The following is a 16,882-nucleotide window of genomic DNA, read 5'->3' on the forward strand; positions in this document are numbered from 1 at the left end:
GACTACTTTTACTTCACTACATTCCTAAAGAAAATTATGTACTTTTTACTCCATACATTTTCCCTGACACCCAAAAGTACTAGCTACAATTTGAATGCTTAGCATTACAGGAAAAAGGTACAATTCACACATTTATCAAGAGAACATCCCTGGGCATCCTTACTGCCTCTGATCTGGTGGACTCACTAAACATTCTTCTTTTGTAAATTATGTCTGAGTGTTGGGAGTGTGCCTCTGGCTATCAAAAAATTTAATAAAAAGGAAATTGTGCAGTCTGGTTTGCTAAATATAAGGAATTTGATGGATAGCATTTACTTTTACTTTGTACTTTTACTCAAGTATAACACTTGAGTATTTTTTCCACCACTGTACTTAAGTACATTTAAAATCTGATACTTTCAGACTTTTACTCATTTGTATTTTACTGGGTTACTTTCACTTGAGTAATTTTATATTAAGGTATCTTTACTTTTACTCAAGTAAAAGTATATTGTACCACAAACCCCCGAAGTGCCTTACCATTCAAAACATAAAAAATAAATGAGTCGGCATGCAATTTCTACATGATGAGTGTGCGAGTCTTTGACGTCTGTGCTAGTGGAAGCAAAGGAGAATACTGTAAGTAATAATTCAATGTCTAGACAGCTGGTTCACTACAGAAGAGAAGTGGAATAGAGCTGAATCATTGTCTTGAAATCTATTTTACCAAGAGCTGTATGTGTGGATTCCTTCCACTTACATACATCGCATGTACTGTATACAATCACACAAATACATAACCTTAATGTTCAAATGCATATTCAAAGAAACATACACATTCACAGAAAAATGCATCTATATTTCTTAACAATATTAGTGCATCAAGAATGAAAATTCAATTTACGTGGACTTTTTCTGTCAAAGATTTATTGCCAATGAAATGAGTTAATACACAAACACTAATTTAGAAAGCAAATAGCAGTTACATTTTTAATGTAAAAAAAGATCTCCCATTTTCTAAACACATAAATTCACACACATATTGTCCAGTCCTTGTGATGCCCATTTCTTTATCATTAATTTATACTTGTAAACAACCTGGTCTACCTGTACAATAGGAGCCCATTACTTTAATTTATATGAACCATTATCTATACATTACAGGTTTACAAAGATAGATTTCAAACACATTGAAACTGTTCATAAATCTTTGCAACTCCAGGCCCACTTCTTGAATACGTCTCAGCAGGCCTGTAAACTATCATCTATTATACAGTGCATTCGGAAAGTATTCAGACCCCTTCCCTTTTTTCACATTTTGTTATGTTACAGCCTTATTCTAAAATGGATTAATATTTGTTTTCCCTTAATCTACACAAAATACCCCATAATGACAAAGTGAAAATTGGTTTAGAATGTATAAATAAATTAAAAACAGAAATATCTTATTTACATAAGTATTCAGACCCTTTGCTATGAGACTCAAAATTGAGTCTCATATATACCGTATTAAGACCCCTTGACTTTTTCCAAATTTTGTTACGTTTAGCTTTCCCCCTCATCAATCTACACACAATACCCTATAATGACAAAGCAAAAACTGTTTGCAAATGTATAAAAAATATAAAACTGAAATATCATATTTACATAAGTATTCAGACTCTTTACTCAGTACTTTGTTGAAGCCCCTTTGGCAGCGATTACAGCCTTGAGTGTTCTTGGGTATGACGCTACAAGCTTGGCACATCTGTATTTGGGGAGTCTCTACCATTGTTCTCTGTAGATCCTCTCAAGCTCTGTCTGTTGGATGTGGTGCGTCGGTGCACAGCTATTTTCAAGATCTCTCCAGAGATGTTAGATCGGGTTCAAGTTCGGGCTCTGGTTGGGCCACTCGGGGACATTCAGAGACTTGTCCCGAAGGCAGTCCTGCGTTGTCTTGGCTGTGTGCTTAGGGCCGTTGTCCTGTTGGAAGGTAAACCTTCCCTCCAGTCTGAGGTCCTGAGCGCTCTGGAGCGCGTTTTCATCAAGGATTTCTCTGTACTTTGGTCTGTTCATCTTTCCCGCAATCCTGACTAGTCTCCCACCGTGCCACCACGTGCTTCACCGTAGGGATGGTGCCAGGTTTCCTCCAGATGTGACGTTTTGCATTCAGGCAAAATACACTGCTCAAAAAAATAAAGGGAACACTTAAACAACACAATGTAACTCCAAGTCAATCACACTTCTGTGAAATCAAACTGTCCACTTAGGAAGCAACACTGATTGACAATAAATTTCACATGCTGTTGTGCAAATGGAATAGACAAAAGGTGGAAATTATAGGCAATTAGCAAGACACCCCCCAAAACAGGAGTGATTCTACAGGTGGTGACCACAGACCACTTCTCAGTTCCTATGCTTCCTGGCTGATGTTTTGGTCACTTTTGAATGCTGGCGGTGCTCTCACTCTAGTGGTAGCATGAGACGGAGTCCACAATCCACACAAGTGGCTCAGGTAGTGCAGTTCATCCAGGATGGCACATCAATGCGAACTGTGGCAAAAAGGTTTGCTGTGTCTGTCAGCGTAGTGTCCAGAGCATGCAGGCGCTACCAGGAGACAGGCCAGTACATCAGGAGACGTGGAGGAGGCCGTAGGAGGGCAACAACCCAGCAGCAGGACCGGTACCTCCGCCTTAGTGCAAGGGGGTGCACTGCCAGAGCCCTGCAAAATGACCTCCAGCAGGCCACAAATGTGCGCCCCCCCTTGGTTTGTGCTGTGGTGGAGATCTTTGTGGGCTATACTCGGCCTTGTCTCAGGATGGTAAGTTGGTGGTTGAAGGTATCCCTCTAGTGGTGTGGGGGCTGTGCTTTGGGAAAGTGGGTGGGGTTATATCCTTCCTGTTTGGCCCTGTCCGGCGGTATCATCGGATGGGGCCACAGTGTCTCCTGACCCCTCCTGTCTCTGCCTCCAGTATTTATGCTGCAGTAGTTTATGTGTCGGGGTGCTAGGGTCAGTTGGTTATATCTGGAGTACTTCTCCTGTCTTATCCGGTGTCTTGTGTGAATTTAAGTATGCTCTCTCTAATTCTCTCCTTCTCTTTCTTTCTCTCTCTCGGAGGACCTGAGCCCTAGGACCATGCGTCAGGACTACCGGGCATGATGACTCCTTGCTGTCCCCAGTCCACCTGGCCTTGCTGCTGTTCCAGTTTCAACTGTTCTGCCTGTGGCTATGGAACCCTGACCTGTCCACCGGACGTGCTACCTGTCCCAGACCTGCTGTTTTCAACTCTCTAGAGACCGCAGGAGCGGTAGAGATACTCTTAATGATCGGCTATGAAAAGCCAACTGACATTTACGCCTGATTATTATTTGACCATGCTGGTCATTTATGAACATTTGAACATCTTGGCCATGTTCTGTTATAATCTCCACCCGGCACAGCTAGAAGAGGACTGGCCACCCCTCATAGCCTGGTTCCTCTCTAGGTTTCTTCCTAGGTTTTGGCCTTTCTAGGGAGTTTTTCCTAGCCGCCGTGCTTCTACACCTGCATTGCTTGCTGTTTGGGGTTTTAGGCTGGGTTTCTGTACAGCACTTCGAGATATTAGCTGATGTACGAAGGGCTATATAAAAATATTAATAATAAAAATAGAGAACCTTGTTTCTTGTGGTCTGACACTCTTTAGATGTCTTTTGGCAAGCAGGCTGTCATGTGCCTTTTAATGAGAAGTGGCTTCCGTCTGGCCACTCTACCATAAAGGCCTGATTGGTGGAGTGCTGCAGAGATGGTTGTCCTTCTGGAAAGTTCTCCTATCTCCACAGAGGAACTCTGGAGCTCTGTCAGAGTGACCATTGGGTTCTTGGTCACCTCCCTGGCCAAGGCCCTTCTCCCCGGATTGCTCAGTTTGGCCGGGCAGACAGATCTAGGAAGAGTCTTGGTGGTTCAAAACTTCTTCCATTTAAGAATGATGGAGGCCACTGTGTTCCTGTGGACCTTCAATGCTGCGGAATATTCTTGGTACTCTTCCCCAGATCTGTGCCTGGACACAATCCTGTCTCAGAGCTCTACAGACAATTCCTTCAATCTCATGACTTGGTTTTTGCTCCGACATGCACTGTCAACTGTGGGACCTTATAGACAGGTGTGTGCCTTTCCAAATCATGTTCAATCAATTTAATTTATCACAAGTGGACTCCAATCAAGTTGTAGAAACATGTCAAGGATGAGAAATGGAAACAGGATGCACCTGAGCTTAATTTAGAGTATCATAGCAAATAAGGTATCTGTTTTTTATTTTAATTAAATATGCAAAAAAAATTAAAAACCTGTTTTCACTTTGTCATTATGTGGTATTGTGTGTAGATTGATGAGAATGTAAAAAAAACATTTTAGAATAAGGCTGTAACGTAACAACATTCGGAAAATGTCAAGGGGTCTGAATACTTTCTGAATGCACTGTAAATAAGGGGTTAACCCTTCTACAGGTATGGGTTCACTTAGTTGCATTTTAGGGCTAGTGGCAGAGTAGCTACAGTGGCTTGCGAAAGTATTCACCCACCTTGGCATTTTCCTATTTTGTTGCCAACCTGGAATTAAAATGGATTTTTGGGGGGGTTGTATCATTTGATTTACACAACATGCCTACCACTTTGAAGATGCAACATATTTTTTTTATTGTGAAACAAACAAAAAGTAAGACAAAAAAACAGAAAACTTGAGCGTGCATAACTATTCACCCCCCCCAAAGTCAATACTTTGTAGTGCCACTTCTTGCAGCAATAACAGCTGCGAGTCTCTTGGGGTATGTCTCTATAAGCTTGGCACATCTAGCCACTTGGATTTTTGCCCATTCTTCAAGGCAAAACTGCTCCAGCTCCTTCAAGTTGGATGGGTTCTGCTGGTGTACAGCAATCTAAGACCTACCACAGATTCTCAATTGGATTGAGGTCTGGGCTTTGACTAGGCCATTCCAAGACATTTAAATGTTTCCCCTTAAACCACTCAAGTGTTGCTTTAGCAGTATGCTTAGGGTCATTGTCCTGCTGGGAGGTGAAACTCCGTCCCAGTCTCAAATCTCTGGAAGCCTGAAACAGGTTTCTCTCAAGAATTTCCCTGTATTTAGCGCCATCCATCATTCCTTCAATTCTGACCAGTTTCCCAGTCCCTGCCGATGAAAAACATCTCCCACAGCATGATGCTGCCACCACCATGCTTCACTGTGGGGATGGTGTTCTCGGGTGATGAGAGGTGTTGTGTTTGCGCCAGACATATTAATTGATGGCCAACAGCTCAATTTTAATCTCAAATGACCAGAGTACCTTCTTCCCATTTGTTTGGGGAGTCTCCCACATGCCTTTTGGCGAACACCAAATGTGGTTGCTTATTTTCTTCTTTAAGCAATGGCTTTTTTCTGGCCACTCTTCCGTAAATCCCAGCTCTGTGGAGTGTACGGCTTAAAGTGGTCCTATGGACAGATACTCCAATCTCCGCGGTGGAGCTTTACAGCTCCTTCAGGGTTATCTTTGGTCTCTTTGTTGCCTCACTAATTAATGCCCTACTTGCCTGGTCTGTGAGTTTTGCTGGGCGGCCCTCTCTTGGCAGGTTTGTTGTGGTGCCATATTCTTTCCATTTTTAAATAATGGATTTAATGGTGCTACGTGGGATGTTCAAAGTTTTTGATATTTTTTTATAACCCAACCCTGATCTGTACTTCTCCACAACTTTGTCCTTGACCTGTTTGGAGAGCTCCTTGGTCATCATGGCGCCGCTTGCTTGGTGGTGCCCCTTGCTTAGCGGTGTTGCAGACTCTGGGGCCTTTCAGAACAGATGTGTATATATACTGAGATCATGTGACAGATCATGTGACACTTAAATAAAGCCCACCTGTGTGCAATCTAACTAATTATGTGGCTTCTGAAGGTAATTGGTTGCACTAAACCATATTTATGGGCTTCATAGCAAAGGAATACATATGCATGCGTCACTTTTCAGATTTTTTGTCATTTTTTCATTTCACTTCACCAATTTGGACTATTTTGTGTATGTCCATTACATGAAATCAAAATCAAAATCAATTTAAATTACAGGTTGTAATGCAACAAAATAGGAAAAACGCCAAGGGGGATGAATACTTTTGCAAGGCACTGTAAAAGCAACCCAAAGGAAGAGGTTCCTTTGTGAGACACCGTCTATAACATAGGGCCATCCCAACATGGAATGTGTGTGTAACGAGCTTCCTGTGTGTTGCGTGCCCATTTCAACTTGCCAGCTTCAGAGAAATTCTAGGTTTGTTCAACTCCCCACATGCCTTTTCACCCTCACATCACGCCATTCAGCCAGGCCTTCCCCTGGAGGAGTGAGCTAACACTCCTCCCCAGACATCCCCTGCTTCTCTCCCACTGGGTAAAACAGGGGGAAAGGAAGGGAGGAGACATTCCATCATCCCTTCCCCCACTTCTCTTCTACAGTCTGGAGGAGGGAGAAGAGGAAGGAGGAACTGAGAGCCAGGTCTCCATTGTGTAAATGCTGTGAATAGCACGCTTGCCTAGGCAGAATGCGGGTGCCAATAGAATTTCACAGGTTGCCTTACAGAAGGAGTGTTTTTAGAGGCGGAGCTGTGGACTGGCAAGCCTGAGCTCCTCGTTAGTATAGTGGTCAGCATCCCTTCCTGTCACACGGGGGCCGGGAGACCGGGGTTCAAAATCCTAAACGGGAGAGTACAGGCACAGTGTGACAAAGAAAACACGCTATTTTCCCCCCATCTGCTGCAACAGAGACAAGGTTGCCCTAAATCTCAGCAATGTTTGCACGATAAAGCAAAAGACCAAACACCCTTCCCCGGTATGTATGGAACAAAATACTAATACATAGATGAAAAGGGAACAAGAGACTGGTAAAGATAGTTAGAATGGCATAAAGAAAATATCATTGTTAAGGAGTCATTCTAATTCAACTACAGATATTTCAAGTTTGGATCTGCAGCAAATACGTGAGTCAGTAAAATCCGTTTTAGAAGTAAATGTTCATCCCTTGACAACGCCACGCCTCGACTGACCCCTGCCAGAGATACATTGCATCACTAGGCAGGCCTTCACACAAACATGTATTTCCAGGCGTGATCTCTCCTCTCTCCTCTGCCTGCTGCATGAAGGGATGGAGTGTGTGTGTCCTTGTGTGTGTGAGAGAGTGAGCGACCCGTTTAAAGATTAACCACACCACCCCAGATGCTAGGCCAGGAATATACAGAACAAGGTGTGCTGCATCCTCTCCCAAACAATAGTCAAACAGAGCTCAAAAGAAGAGGCTGCATAGTTGCTTTAAGTCACCCTGGTCTCAGATCAGTTTGTACTGTCTTTCAAACTCCCATGGCCATTGTCGTGAGTTGGCAAGAAATCACAAACAGGTCTGAGACGAGGCTAGCTTGAAGTGAGGCTTATATCCCATTCAAACAGAGATAAGCCTTGCAGCTACAAGGATAGGTTGGTTACCATTCTTATCTGTTCTTAGAGCTGTAACGTTTTGTTCTATCAAAAAACTTAACCTCCAGGTCTTGTCATGGAAAGGTGTCTCTGGTGGAGTTATATGGGGAGCTTAGCTGAGCTGACGTTCCGTTTCAAGAACTTCTTGTTTTCAATCTCATTGAGTGAGATGGAGACGGAGCAGCGTGAGGGGTTCTCCCGTCTCTGGCTGATGCTGTCCATTATTGCATCCTTAATCACCTACAGCAGACAGAGAAGAAAGAGAGGGAGAGAGAGAAGGAGAGAGAGAAAGAGAAAGAGAGAGAGAGAGGGAGAGAAAGAGAGAGAGAGAGAAAGAGAGAAAGAAAGAGAGAGAAAGGGAGAGAAGGAGAGAGGGTGAGAGAGAGAAAGAAAGAGAGAGAGAGAGAGAGAGAGAAAGAGAGAAAGAGAGAGAAAGAGAGAGGGAGAAAGAGAGAGAAAGGGAGAGGGAGAGAAAGAGAGAGAGGGAGAGAAAGAGAGAGAGAGAGGGAGAGAGACAGAGAGAGAAAGAAAGAGAGAAAGAAAGAGAGAGAGGGAGAGAGAGAGAGAGAGAGAGAGAGAGAGAGGGAGGGAAAGAGATGGGAGTGAGGGGGAGAGACCAACATAAGATAATAGAGGAAACAGAACAGAGAAAATACAGTACTGAAAATACAGATCATACATCACATACTACAGGCTAATAATAAACACATGTATATCACATTCTGTCTCTCCATCACAGCAGCAGTTACACACTGTCAACAACACCAGGCTGTGGTGAGATACACAGAGATTTGATGGGGAAATGGGAAAGTGACATTTTGTTCCAGAATTGTTTTTTAATTGAGGACTACGTTAATTTGCTTCAACTCGAGTGTTCCATTTGTACACGTGCATTTGCAGGGCACAACACAAAAGAAACCAAGCCAAGCATCATACAAGTTAGGCCTATAGATAAATAGGCAAATATTATTTTACAGTGCGGGCCTTATGTTCAATTTTCTATTTAAATTTTTATTATTTGAGTACTCGAGTACTCTAAATAAAATAATGTGAGTACTCGAACAGTCATTTAAAAAAAAAAGCCCATCACTACGTGTGTGCGTGTGCACACCTGCATGCATGTGTGTGTACAGCTACGTACGTGTGTGTACGTGCATTTGCTTGTTTGTGTGTGTGTGAGACGCACCTCGATGTTGTTGAGCGTGTTGAACTCCATGAGGTCGTGGAGGCGGGTGAAGGCCTGGTTGGAGTACTGAAAGTTGAACGTGGAGTACGGACTCTCGGGGTCGTCGAAGACATCAAAGTCACCAAACTCCTTCTCTTTGTCCGTCTCTCGAGGGACTCCTGATGGATAATACAAAAAGAAGAGTGGTTGTTGTTATTTTAATGCACATATAATCTTTACAACTCACTCACAAAGCCTTTTTAAATACAAATCAGAAAGACAGTAAAAAACAAAAACAATGACAGAGGTGACTGGCTTATGTCAGTAAATAAATTCCAGCGTCTGTGTAGAGATGACGAAACAATGGCAGATACTGAAACGGAAAGATAGAGTGGAATTGGTAGAGGATAAAATCTCAAAGATAGTATTTTGCTGAAAGTAAGTTATGAGACAGAGTGGGGGGAGAAGGAGAGTGGGCATCCTACATGTTTAAACAACACTGTCCTACAATAGGTAGGAATTCTGCAATAGATGGAATTTAAAAAAAATCAGATACGTAGTAAGCCATATCCCATAGAGATGGAATGAACAACCAGTCAATACCTAAAATACCATTTTTAAGTCATGAGATAAGTCTTTACAGTAATACTTAAGTTTTAAGTTGATAACAAGACAGTGAAGTTTAGGTTCGAGAAGCCGTTTTATCTGATGAGCAGTTACTGTGGAAGTGTAAATATGTGATGTGAGAAAGCTTAATTTTAAACAGCAAACTAAACATTTCTTTGAGAACAGTTTAATTTGGTAACCAGTTTATGAAAGGTATAAGGCACCTTGAGGGTTCGTGGTTTATGGCCAATATACCTTGGCTAAGGACTGTATCCAGGGACTCCGCAGTGCGAACAAGCCCTTTGCCGCGGTATACTGGCCATATACCACAACCCCTTGTGCCGTATAGCCCTCCTGTCATTCCACGTATACTGTAGGCCTATGTCCCAATAAACAAGTAGTTGTTTCCTCTTCTCATTTCCCTAGTGATAGGGAAAGATCCAAATGAAGTCACCAGTGGGATTTCACCTAGCTACCATGACAACATCCACCAATTCTGACATAAATCCCATTCATGGAATAGAGGAAGATGATGAAGCCATTGCAGTCATTAATGTAGCAATAGACAGATGGGTCGTTAAGTAACAAAACCGATGTGTGTCGCAACCCTTGAGGCAAAACAGACGTGGTTGGCTCAATATCAAAGGATTGATGGCAACATGTAAGCTATATTTCTTCTCTAAAATTGTATTATAAAACAAATACATTTGCACAATGAGCACTTGCTGTCTCTCAAATACATTGTTACAGTTGTTGGTTAGCTACCTAACAGATTTTTGCTATATTAGTACGGTCGTGACATGATAGCCATAAGACTGCTAAATAGTTAATAAATAAATAGTTAACCAAATGACTACCGACCCGTAGCACTCACGTCGGTAGCCATGAAGTGCTTCGAAAGGCTGGTCATGGCTCACAACACCATTATCCGAGAAACCCTCAACCCACTCCAATTTGCATACCGCCCCAACAGATGATGCGATCTCTATTGCACACTGCCCTTTCTCACCTGGACAAAAGGAACACCTACGTGAGAATGCTATTCATTGACTACAGCTCAGCATTCAATACCATAGTGCCCTCTAAGCTCATCACTAAGCTAAGGACCCTGGGAATAAACACCTCCCTCTGCAACTGGATCCTGGACTTCCTGACAGGCCGGCCCCAGGTGGTAAGGGTAGGTAACAACACATCTACCACGCTGATCCTCAACACAGGGGCCCCTTAGGGGTGCTTGCTCAGCCCCCTCCAGTACTCCCTGTTCACTCATGACTGCACAGCCAGGCACAACTCCAACACTATCATTAAGTTTGCCGATGACACAACAGTGGTAGGCCTGATCACCGACAACGATGAGGCAGCCTATAGGGAGGAGGTCAGAGCCCTGGCCATGTGTTGCCAGTACAACAACCTCTCCCTCAACGTGATCAAGACAAAGGAGATGATTGTGGACTACAGGAAAAGGAGGACCGAGCATGCCCCCATTCTCATCGACGGGGCTGCAGTGGAGCAGGTTGAGAGCTTCAAGTTCCTTGGTGTCCACATCACCAACAAACTATCATGGTCCAAACACACTAAGACAGTCGTGAAGAGGGCACAGCAAAGCCTATTCCCCCTCAGGAGACTGAAAATATTTGGCATGGGTCCTCGGATCCTCAAAAGGTTCTACAGCTGCACCATCGAGAGCATCCTGACTGGTTGCAACACTGCCTGGTATGGCAACTGCTCAGCCTCCGACCGCAAGGCACTACAGAGAGTAGTGCATACGGCCCACTACATCGCTGGGGCCAAGCTTCCTGCCATCCAGGACCTCTATACCAGGCAGTGTCAGAGGGAGGCCCTAAAAATTGTCAAAGACTCCAGCCACCCTAGTCATAGACTGCTCTCTCTGCTACCGCACGGCAAGTGGTACTGGAGCGCCAAGTCTAGGTCCAAAACACTTCTTAAAAGCTTCTACTCCCAAGCCATAAGAATCCTGAACAGCTAATCAAAGGGCTACCCAGACCCCTCTTTTACGCTGCTGCTACTGTCTGTTTATTATCTATGCATAGTCACTTTAACTCTACCTACATGTACATATTACCTCAATTACCTCGACTAACCAGTGCCCCTGCACATTGACTCTGTACCGGTACCCCCTGTATATAGCCTCGCTATTGTTATTTTACTGCTGCTGTTTAATAATTTGTTACTTTTCATTTCTATTTTTTACTTAACACTTCTTTTTCTTAAAACTGCATTGTTGTTTAAGGGCATGTAAGTAAGCATTTCACTGTAAGGTCTACTACACCTGTTGTATTCGGCGCATGTGACAAATACAATTTGATTTGAAATGGTTACCCAGACTATCTTGCACTGACTCTATGCATACTCGCAATACTATACTGAACAAAAATATAAACGCAACATGTAAAGTGTTGGTCCCATGTTTCATGAGCTAAAATAAAAGATGACAGAAATGTTTCACACACAAAAAGAATATTTCTCTCAAATTTTGTGCACAAAATTGTTTGTTTACATCCATTAGTGAGCATTTCTCCTTTGCCAAGATAATCCATTCACCTAACAGATGTGGCATATCAAGAAGCTGATTAAACAGCATGATCATTACACGGGTGCACCTTGTGATGGGGACAATAAAAGGCCACTCTAAAATGTGCAGTTTTGTCACACAACACAATGCCACAGCGTGCAATTGGTATGCTGCCTGCAGGAATCTCTACCAGAGCTGTTGCCTGAGAATGTAATGTTAATTTCTCTACCATAAGCTGCCTCCAATGTCAATTTAGAGAATTTGGCAGTGCGTCCAACCGGCCTCACAACCACAGACCAAGTTTAACCAAGCCAGCCCAGGACCTCCACATCTGGCTTCTTCACCTGCGGAGACCAGCCTCCTGGACAGCTGATACAACTGAGGAGTATTTCTGTCTGTAATAAAGAACCTTTTGTGAGAAAAAACTCATTCTGATTGGCTGGACCTGTGTCCAGATTGAACATGTTTCATTATTTACTTGAGGCTAAATTGATTTTATTGATGTATTATATGAAGTTAAAATAAGTGTTCATTCAGTATTGTTGTAATTGTCATTATTACAAATAAATACTTTTATTTATTTATTTAATTTATTTTTTAAATCGGCCAATTAATCGGTATCGGCTTTTTTGGTCCCCCAATAATTGGTATCGGCGTTGAAAAATCATAATCGGTCGACCTCTAGTCAGAAGTTTACATACACTAAGTTGACTGTGCCTTTAAACGGCTTGGAAAATTCCAGAAAATTATGTAATGGCTTTAGAAGCTTCTGATAGGCTAATTGACATCATTTTAATCAATTGGAGGTGTACCTGTGGATGTATTTCAAGGCCAACCTTCAAACTCAGTGCCTCTTTGCTTGACATCATGGAAAACTAAAATGTGTTTTGCGTTAAACACCTCAAAATAAGACATGGTATCAATAACAAGAGACAACTAGCTGAAACGAGCCACCTACGATTTCCAGAATGGCAGCTTTTTGTCATTGTTGCTAGTTATCTGACCGCCTAGAATAACAACAACACACAGCCTTCAGCATTGTTTTCAGGCAACCAGTCTATAGATCATAGCTAGGACCTTCAATTTTTCCCAAACATCTATGCTCACCAGGAAAAACTCTGGGACAAAGTTATAGCCTATAACACATTATAACATATTCTAGTTTATGGGCTTTAAACCAAGGCCTAGGGTGCATCCAAAATGGACCCCAATTCCCTGTATAGTGCGCTACCTTTGGCAAAGGGCCGCATAGGGCTCTGGTCAAAAGTAGTGCACTAATAGGATGCCATTTCAGATACAGCCTAGTTTTCCCTGATCCTACAGCCATACAGTAGTATCACAGTTTCACCAGTCCTCACCGGGAGCTTTGAATTCCCTGAAGTTGATGTTGGCCAGTACAAAATGGATGACGGTGGGGCAGCACTTGTCTTCCTTGCGGGGTTTGAAGACATAACACTCCTTGAGGCCCTCACGGTCAAACACTTTGGGGTCGATCTTTGGGAAGGGAAGCTTGTTCATGCGAGCCCATTTCTCAGCTAGCAGGAGCTCCTTGACACACACACACAGAACAGTAGATTGAAGAACAGACAAAAAACAGTCAATAAACGGACACACACACACACTGTCGTAAAAAATGTTATGTCATATAGATGTATTACATTCTCAAATGTCTTTGTAAAACAGAGTAAATCTTGGTATAAATATATTGTTGTGCAGAGAGCTAAAATGAGCTTGTATATCCAATCCATTTTGTATCACGTTGTATAACATGAGTCAGACTCTCTTTCAGTTGTTTCACATGTTGTTAATGGTTGCCGTTCATACAAGGACTTATACATAGTTAGACATGACGGCCTCGTCGACCTGATAGCTAGTGAGGTGAGACAGACAGTAACAGTGCTTATTCACAACCATTCTATTGTCAGAGGAGGCTGGTTTGATGTTGATGTGTTTCCTTGCAAACCAAATAAGAGATTTTGTTGTGGGGGGAGCCCCGGAGGGAGGTGCTCATTTTGCAAATGCGTTGTTCTTTTGACTCCTACATGGAGCAGGTCTTTTCTGACACGTTGCTGAAATACCAGCACCTCGTGCCACGCCTGAACAGCCTTGGTTATCAGTGCTAACTTGTAGTATGGATATTTGAGAGTCTCGCCACGTACAGTGCATTTGGAAAGTATTCAGACCCCTTGACTTTTTCCACATTTTGTTATGTTACAGCCTTATTGTAAAATTGATTTAAAAAAACTTTTTTCCTCACCAATCTACACACAATACCCCATAATGACAAAGCAAAAACTGTTTTTTTAGGAATTTAGGCCAATACATAAAAATAAAAAAAAAACAGAAATATCACATTTACATAAGTATTCAGACCCTTTATTCAGTACATTGTTGAAGCACCTTTAGCAGCGATTACAGCCTTGAGTCTTCTTGGGTATGACGCTACAAGCTTGGCACACCTGTATTTGGGGAGTTTCTCACATTCTTCTCTGCAGATCCTCTCAAGCTCTGTCAGGTTGAATGGGGAGCATCGCTGCACAGCTATTTTAAGGTCTCTCCAGAGATGTTAGATCGGGTTCAAGTCTGGGCTCTGGCTGGGCCACTCAAGGACATTCAGAGACTTGTCCCAAAACCACTCCTGCGTTGCCTTGGCTGTGTGCTTAGGGTCGTTTTCCTGTTGAAAGGTGAACCTTCACCCCAGTCTGAGGTCCTGAGTGCTCTAAAACAGGTTTTCATCAAGGATCTCTGTACTTTGCTCCATTCATCTTTCCCTTGATCCTGACTAGTCTCCCAGTTCCTGACGCTGAAAAACATCCCCACAGCATGATGCTGCCACCACCATGCTTCACCGTAGGGATGATGCCAGGTTTCCTTCAGAAGTGATGCTTGGCATTCAGGCCAAAGTGTTCAATCTTGGTTTCATCAGACCAGCGAATCTTGTTTCTCATGGTCTGAGAGTCCTTTAGGTGCAAACTCCAAGCGGGCTGTCATGTGCCTTTTACTGAGGAGTGGCTTCCAGTCTACCATAAAGGCCTGATTGGTAGAGTGCTGCAGAGATGGTTGTCCTTCTGGAAGGTTCTTCCATCTCCACAGAGGAACTCTGTCAGAGTGACCATCGGGTTCTTGGTCACCTCCCTGGCCAAGGCCCTTCTCCCAGGATTGCTCAGTTTGGACGGGGGGCCAGCTCTAGGAAGAGTCTAGGTGGTTCCAAACTTCCTCCTTTTAAGAATGATGGAGGCCACTGCGCTCTTGGGGACCTTCAATGCTGCAGACATTTATTGGCACCCTTACCCAGATCTGTGTCTCGACACAATCCTGTCTCTGAGCTCTATGGACAATTCCTTCAACCTCATGGCTTGGTATTTGCTCTGACATGCACTGTCAACTGTGGGACCTTATATAGACAGGTGTGTGCTTTTCCAAATCATGTCCATTCAATTGAATTTACCACAGGTGGACTCCAATCAAGTTGTAGAAACATCTCAAGGATGATCAATGGAAACCGGAAGCACCTGAGATTGATTGATGAGGACATTGTTTTTTAAAATCAATTTCAGAATAAGGCTGCGGGAAAAGGGCAGGGGTCTGAATACTTTCCGAATGCACTGTACATAGGCTGACAGTACGTGGCCTTCAGATTGCAGGCCTGTACAGGACAAAGGCAAAGCAGATAGTAAGGTACTGCTCCGTGTCAGCTGGCATGGGCAGCCTTGCTGGGTGGAGAAGAAGCTGCTTTCTGTATCCATAAGTGTCCATATATCCATGACCTATGAAATGTTTGAATCCTTCTCGACTGTAATGTAATTTGTGGATTCAAATAAAGTATTTAAAATGTGTGTGTTCAGTTTGTTTGTATATACAGTATGTCTGTGCTTGTCTCTGTGTGTGTGTGTGTGTGTGTGTGTGTGTGTGTGTGTGTGTGTGTGTGTGTGTGTGCGTGCGTGCGTGCGTGCGTGCGTGCGCGTGCATGCTTGAATGTGTGTGCGTTGCTCACCTTAAAGGGTGGGCTGGAGTCACTGGGACGGGCTGAGAAGTCGAAGGAGATGATGAGGTCGACGCCACGCTGCGGCCGCAGGATGAGTGGGTACGGGAGGTTATAGGTCAGACCACTGTCCACTATGTGGATCTTCTTACTCTTCACGTCCAGCGGCTCGTAGATGCGATCAAACTCATCTGGGTCTGAGGAGGACCGGAGTAAGGGGACAATAAATAATGTCATCATCTATCAAATCAATCAGCCATTCTCACAAATAGTCTATAATAGTCATTCAAAGCCTTGATTTGATAGTTGATGTATTCCTTTACCCATCTACATAGAGATGGGTTAATGGGTCTGAACAGTCTAACAGGTTTCCAATCTTAGACAATCATGGTGATAGACTTGTTACAGACCTTTGGCTGTTAAACCGCTGACCCACCCACTCAAACCCCGGGTTAAACTGATCTCAGACCTGTGACAGCGTCCTGTTCCTCCTCCAGGTTGTGGTGTGTGAATGATCTGTTGTTGAAGGGGGAGAAAGGCATGGAGGAGTTGAGGTTGAGCCCCAGCATGAAGTTGTGCACCTTGCCCGCTCTGCCCTCACGGGTGTTGAAGAGGGTGGACTCCCCCACCAGGGAGGTGAACATCCTGCTGGTCCAGCTGGCCTGGGCATTACGCTGGAGCTCTTCCTCTGCCTCCTGGTTTTCTGTTCCACCCGCTGGAGGGGAGGATGGAGGAGAGGGGGATGAGGAGATGAGGATGAAAGGAGGATGAGGAGAGGGGAGAAATGGGGATGTCACTACCACAGCCCTAAGACACACAACACACCCTTTCTCTCTCGTAGACCGTACCTTTTCTTGGCTCGTCCTCATTTTCATGCGTCTCTTCACCCACAATGTGCTGAGGCTTTATTTGCTCTGAAAAACAGTGACAACATTCATGTGAAAACCAAACCCTCACTCAGTATCCAACTTAATCTTTTCACTGTACTTTAGCATGTGACAAAAAAACTTGAACTGACTCACTATCCACAGTATGAGCTTGCTGACAGGACTTCCACATTCCCTGTGGAGTTTCACAACAACGTACAGAGTACTGTACAGAGTACTGTACGTTGGTGTGACTGTGAACTACCATGGAGTTCTCAGTGAATGTGCTTACCAAA

At 43.6% G+C, this 16,882-nt stretch overlaps 1 protein-coding gene across 3 annotated transcripts in view; it reads right to left on the reverse strand.

The window, feature by feature from the left end:
- Nucleotides 1-817: 817 nt before the first annotated feature.
- pla2g4aa (phospholipase A2, group IVAa (cytosolic, calcium-dependent)) overlaps nt 818-16,882 on the reverse strand; it is a 28,828-nt gene continuing 12,763 nt past the window's right edge. For all 3 annotated transcript variants that reach the window (XM_055882982.1, XM_055882983.1, XM_055882984.1), the window contains 6 exons: nt 16,569-16,634; nt 16,190-16,435; nt 15,733-15,917; nt 13,097-13,286; nt 8,621-8,778; nt 818-7,674 (listed from right to left, as the gene is read on the reverse strand). In XM_055882982.1, the coding sequence (XP_055738957.1) occupies nt 7,534-7,674; nt 8,621-8,778; nt 13,097-13,286; nt 15,733-15,917; nt 16,190-16,435; nt 16,569-16,634 (986 nt within the window). In that variant the 3' untranslated portion in view covers nt 818-7,533. The remainder of the gene's footprint in view (nt 7,675-8,620; nt 8,779-13,096; nt 13,287-15,732; nt 15,918-16,189; nt 16,436-16,568; nt 16,635-16,882) is intronic.

This window comes from Salvelinus fontinalis, chromosome 26, assembly GCF_029448725.1.
Source record: "Salvelinus fontinalis isolate EN_2023a chromosome 26, ASM2944872v1, whole genome shotgun sequence".
NCBI classification, from domain to species: Eukaryota; Metazoa; Chordata; class Actinopteri; order Salmoniformes; family Salmonidae; genus Salvelinus; species Salvelinus fontinalis.